At 40.8% G+C, this 6,015-nt stretch overlaps 1 protein-coding gene across 1 annotated transcript; it reads left to right on the forward strand.

The window, feature by feature from the left end:
- The first annotated feature begins 258 nt into the window (after window positions 1-258).
- hes2.1 (hes family bHLH transcription factor 2, tandem duplicate 1) lies at window positions 259-1,067 on the forward strand. The gene is made up of 3 exons (XM_077585760.1): window positions 259-348; window positions 457-640; window positions 733-1,067. The coding sequence occupies exons 1-3, from the start codon at window positions 259-261 to the stop codon at window positions 1,065-1,067; spliced, it is 609 nt and encodes a 202-aa protein (XP_077441886.1).
- Window positions 1,068-6,015: the final 4,948 nt, after the last annotated feature.

A 6,015-nucleotide genomic window follows, 5' to 3' on the forward strand; every position in this document is an offset into this window, starting at 1 on the left:
CAGCGACTCTGCATACCAGCGCTTGACTGCATGGAGGACCCGACAAGGACAGATGGTCCAGAGAGGAGCGCATGTCATTAATTCATATCCCAAAGGACTTGAACCCTCAGCCCCTCCTCCCGATTCAAACTGCGCAGCGGCTTGTGTCCCGCCCCTGTGACGCGCCGAGGCCACATAAATAGGAGGCGGCACAACTCCGCAGCTCACACCAGCTCCGAATTCGAACCTCTCACATCAAGCACACGTCCCCCCCAAAATATGAGTCCCAGCATCACTTCCGAGGCCAACCAGCCTCTCACTGTCAGGTCCACCGTGGCCCAGAGGAAACAAGCCCACGAGCTTAGAAAGGTAAGAACAAGGAAAACACAGCTCATGTTTTCAGAACTGGTTTTTTTATATTATGACTTGTGCAAACAGTGCGATTAAATAACTCGTTTCCTTCATTTCTTCTTCCAGACTCTCAAACCGCTGTTGGAGAAGAGAAGACGTGCTCGTATTAATGACAGTCTGAGCCATTTGAAGAGTCTAATTCTGCCCCTGGTTGGCAAAGACAACGCGCGCTACTCCAAGCTGGAGAAAGCTGACATTCTGGAAATGACCGTCCGCTTCCTCAGGGACCTTCCAACGTCTCCCGCAAAAGGTGAGAATTAACCACATCCCGAATAATAATACAAATAAGAATCACAAAGTACGTTATCATATATCTAATGTTTGTATTTGTTTCCGATTCAGATCCGGCAAAAAGCTACAGAGAAGGCTACAAAGCGTGCCTCCAGCGGGTGTCCGCTCTGCTCCCTCAAAGCAGCCTCAACCAGGACGCGTGCAAGCGGGTCAGCGACTTTGTGCGTCGCTCCATGTCCGCCAACGTCACCCCGTCCTGCCTCAGCTGCTGCGCTCAAACCTGCAGGGCGTTCCCCCACATCCAACAGAGGCTGCTGAGCCTCAAATCCGGCGTCAGCCCCATGCGGACCGACAGCCAGCCTCAGTCCCAGCCGGTGGCTCCTGGCCCCCGCGAGGCGCAACATGTCCCGCCTGCTGTCAACGCTGACATGTGGAGGCCCTGGTAGATTAAATGGACACTTATTTAACGCCTTATTTATTTCGTATAGTGATCCACTTACACACGCAATGAATGAGAGGAATTGCGGGAGTTGCTAATTATATAATGTAATCCAGCAATTAATTCATTTTGGGTAAAATCGAGCGCAGATCCCAAAGAAGCTCTAACATGTTTTATTATTGCAATCCTCTTTGGGGTTTCAAAGGCACGGGTTGTCGACAACACTTTTGTAAAACCCCAAGGGTTACTCAGTTTGAGGTTTGCACGAAAGGACTTAAAAGTATTTTGGTCTGTGCAAAAGAATAGTTTGTAAACACTATGTGTTAAAATACATGCGATGAAGCCATGCATGCAAGTCACGAAATGTGATGTATGAGATGTATCACTGGAAAAAGTCAATAAATGCACATAAATAATACACATTTTTGTTGTTGTTGTATTTGTGTCTTATGATGTCTTAAGAAGCAACTAATGAGTGAGATGTTGGGTTGAGGAAAAAGGCGGCAAATGCACAAAGCCATAGGTCAGCCCAAGTCCATTGATGCTGAGAGCAGCTGCTCTATTGTTGCTGCATGAGGCGCTTCACTGCTTCCCGCCAAATCGGTGGGAAGAACACGAAGGTCATTGCATGGCTGGGTGGGCACATCCCCCGAAACTCACTCCAGCCTGTTACACTTGTCATGAACTTTACACTTTTATCATATTCACAAGTGGTACACACTTCAATTAAAAATAATAAATATTGTTGTGCTATCTTAAAATTTTAAATATATTTGTTGTTTGCTGTTAAGGTCACAGTTTGTATCACACAGGAAAAAATATATAAATGTGCAGTCAACCTTTTTACACAGTATAAAAGACAGCATTACTATTCCCAGCTGAAAGCAATATAGTCTACTTAAATTCCACACAAATGATGCTGGGCATCAGGGGTGTCCAAACTTTTTCTTCCAAGGCAACACAATCTCAGAACAAGAAATGGTACCTGAACGCAAACCCAAGTAAGACCCAAGTTTGCGCCTTCCACTTAAACAACCACCAAGCCAACAGAAAACTAACAATAAAGTGGAACGACAACAAGCAGACATGTCACCTGTTCTCAGTCTAGTAACTCCTGATAGAATGTGAAAGTGTAGATTATAGCCCCCCGTGGCAAAAAAAAAATACATGAATATATTATATTATTATTATTACATATTATTAACAACTACAAAATGTTTGCAAACTATTTACAATATATTTGTGTAAGATACATATAAAAAAAAGTAATAAAATGTGGGCCTCTTTTGTTGACAATTGACGGGAAACTTCCAATAATTCATGAACTTGACGGATGACGGAAGGGGGTTTTCATCCGTCAATGTAATCATCAATCCGTCAATAAATTCGGCAATCCGTTAATGACGGATTGACGATGACGTAACATTGACGGATGCCCAAACATCGACGGACGTTCATTTTGCTGAGCAATCGAGGAATGACGCATTGACGGTTCATCTTGAAATATTGACGGATTGACAATGACGGAAGGGTGTCCTGACTGTTGACGATTGCCGAATGACAGATGCTCAAAATTTATTGACGTGCCCATCTCTTTATAAATATACACATTTAGGTAAAGTAAAACTTTGGTGGTAACAAGATGAGTCACAGATAACACAAATAGTGTGCAAAAAACTTCAGTGCGCCTTTATAATGTATTTATTTATATTAAACCAGCACACAATTATTTTCTTGCAAAAATTAATGTGGTTACGTGAACCAATGATTTATGCAAATCTTTTTGCAGGTAACTGGACTGGACTGACTGCTTTATTTTAAAGTCAGCAAGCTTTTCCCAGCTCTGATGCACAGAGTACCATGGATGTAAACACGTTATAAACAAGCTAAGAAGCTAACGCTATTTTCCTGTTTATTTTTATAGACAATGATGATACGTGCCTCTAGCCTGGGCCTGTTTTTCCCTCCTCTTCCTTTTGCCGCTTTCTCAATGCAGCACCTGAGGACTTGGACCTTTTCATTGTAAATTTTTTTGATGTATAGACACAAGCGTGCCATCCATCCATCAATAGCGCTAACATTCTGAGATGATGTGCGACCCTCCCCCTACCTTTAACTGTAAACGGTAGCATCGGGTCAGGTTCAGGGTGCCAGGTCATGATCTCATAGTCATTTATTTGAACTAGAAGTTATGCTGTATATACAACAATTAATTTTGGGAAATTTATCATATTGGGATTAGATTAATTGTATATGTAGGGCTTTATTTTATATTTTGTATCTGTTTTAGTGTAAGCAATGGATAAGGGTTTATAACTTACACTAATATCTATGCATTTAAGAAAAGTGGAATGTTCTGTTTATTTTCCATTATTCATTTTTTTCTTCATTTGCTTTCTTTTCTATTTTAATGATTTATTATTCAATATAATAACATGATATCAATTAGTGGGGGTAGGATTAGATAAGTTCCTGTACTTCTTCCTACTCCCTTTGAACATGAAAATTCAGACTTTACTAATAAATATTTTCTTATTTTCTTTTCTTTCTTTCAATGTTATTTTGTATTGCACCAAAACAAACCAAAAAACTAATTATTATATAAAATATATAGGCTGTATAACACATTTTATTCTTGAAAAACTGAGGGGGGAAAATATTTTATTATCTTTTTTTTTTTGCCCTGCAATTTAGCGTCCCCTCCACTAAACGGTGCCTTAGGCGACCGCCTAGTTCTCTTATGCCCAGGGCCCGCCCTGATGGCAAGGGTGTAACAAGGACCGAAAGAAAGCAGGGAACTAAATACACATACTAACAGGACAACGAGAGACACCTGGACAAGACACACGTGGCTGAGGGAGCTGTTTGGATGACATGAGGGACCAGGATGACAAGCACAGGGGAACACATTAACCCGACAAGAGACAAGGGACACAAGGAAAACATGACAAAACCCAAAACAAAAAAAACCCCGGAACATGACAATAACAGGCGCTCTCAAACCAACACCCGTACCAGCACTATATGATGTTGTGTAACTGGCATTCCAACCCTTCACATCTGATGAGAAACAATTGCTTAAACCGAACGATGCAAATAGCTAAATGATCCCAGACATTCACTATTTGGACACCAGGAAGTGAGGAGAATGATTAAGACTATAACAGTGAGGAGACTGTCCCAAGCCAAGCAGGCTTTCTACAGGATGGAACGCTGGTGGATGGTCCACTTCACTCGCTTCCTGCCACGTTGCCCAGTGTTTTGATTGTCTCCCTGGTGTGCCATCTTTTTCTGCGCTCCTAATGCTTGGATCGTATGCCTCATTCATTCATCAAGATAATTGTGTACACGCTATATACAGCCCTAGTAGAATGGTTAAATAGGTATCTGTGATCATGTGATGTTGAAATGTGAATGATAGCCATGTTGTTGAGATCACAATGGAAAGGTTCAGAATCAGAAAAAAGATCGATTCGGCAATAAAAGTGTCTTTTATGGCTGCCTTTATTTTTGATGAGAATGTTGATGAAATACACAAAACATTGAAGGATGTAGACGATAAAAAAAAGCAGTTAGTGACATCAGAAAAAACCTTCAGAGGGCAGAGGTGGATTTATCGCTTTATTCTTCATGAACAAAAGTACAGAAGCAACACCAGAAGATACAAACAACTCAATAGCAAGGAGAATGGGAAGGTTAGGCTGGAATGTTTCAAAAAGTACAAAATAACGAATGAGACTAAAAAAGTCTTATCAGAAAAAGGTTCCCCTTTAACCACAGGGATGAAAAGGCTAAGGAATGGAGAAACCGAGGATGTGCTCATGATTTTCAACATGAACGCTCAGTGTACGGTGGATGATAAACTGGTCAAATCAATCCCCAGACTCAAAGACTATTGAGAATGCATTTGACCTATGACAGAGGAACCCAAAGTTAGCAACCCTGCCAAACAAAGAACTGAAAAGGTTCAGAAAAGTAAAACGCAAAAGTTTGGTGATGACAATGAGACACAGGCTTGCTGCAGTTATTGTAAGCAAATTATTTGCATCAAATATGAAGTCTTCTTCACTTTACACTATTTCAAGTCTTTCTCTTCCAATACTTTTTAAATGTTTGTCTCTAATCCCGTATTCCAAGAAATTAATTAGCATCAACATTTAAAGCTTGATGTAAATTCATCATTAATCAAGCAGTTTTGGCATTTCATTTTTAGTCGATTTTTTTCAAGACATTTGACCCACTCGTTTGCTGCTGATGTTTTATCCACTAAGCAGCAGGCAACAACTGTGTGATATTCAAATCATATCATGCACCACATAACAACACTTGTGTCACTGTCTTGTCGCAGTATGGCATACAGTCATGATACTATACAACAAAAGTGTGAAAATATTTTAACAAAATGTGACCAGTTGCACATTTACTTGCACACTATACAAGCCTCAAATATAATAAAGACACACATGAACTAGAAACAGATAAGCTCTTGATTTTTGGGAGCCCAACTACAGCACGATGTCCCGTCTTACAACATACTATATAAAGGACCGGCTGGCTTTTGGAGAATAAATAAAACTCAGGAATGGTCTGTCTAAATATGACTTGACATGAAATGGGTTCCTGGCATAAAAAAAGGTTGGCAATAGCTCCACTGCTTAAGAAATATTAATGATGTCATCGATTTAATCTGACTCTATTCATTCCTCACCGATTCTATAACAACTACCTGCAGCTTTGTAGATGACAGGAGGGACCCAAACCACCAACTCAAACCAACACTGTGAAAGAAGTCAGGTGGTGTTTTACCTCCCTCCTCCCAAAACCTCTAACATGCATGCGACTCTTAATTCCTGTGAAGTGTTGGGACCGTGAGAGACAAAGGTTTCCTGTTATCCGGCCTGCACAGATGGGTTACAGACGCCCAATTTTACTGAGAAGACAAAGGAGGACTCTAA

This window comes from Vanacampus margaritifer, chromosome 1 (assembly GCF_051991255.1).
Source record: "Vanacampus margaritifer isolate UIUO_Vmar chromosome 1, RoL_Vmar_1.0, whole genome shotgun sequence".
Taxonomy (NCBI): Eukaryota; Metazoa; Chordata; class Actinopteri; order Syngnathiformes; family Syngnathidae; genus Vanacampus; species Vanacampus margaritifer.

What these genes read in the sequence shown, in the direction of transcription:
- hes2.1 (XM_077585760.1), top strand. Translation starts at nt 259, where the DNA reads ATGAGTCCCAGCATCACTTCCGAGGCCAACCAGCCTCTCACTGTCAGG. An exon ending in AAGCCCACGAGCTTAGAAAG is followed by an intron (nt 349 to 456) that starts GTAAGAACAAGG and finishes TTCTTCTTCCAG; the next exon opens with ACTCTCAAACCGCTGTTGGA. An exon ending in TCCAACGTCTCCCGCAAAAG is followed by an intron (nt 641 to 732) that starts GTGAGAATTAAC and finishes TTTCCGATTCAG; the next exon opens with ATCCGGCAAAAAGCTACAGA.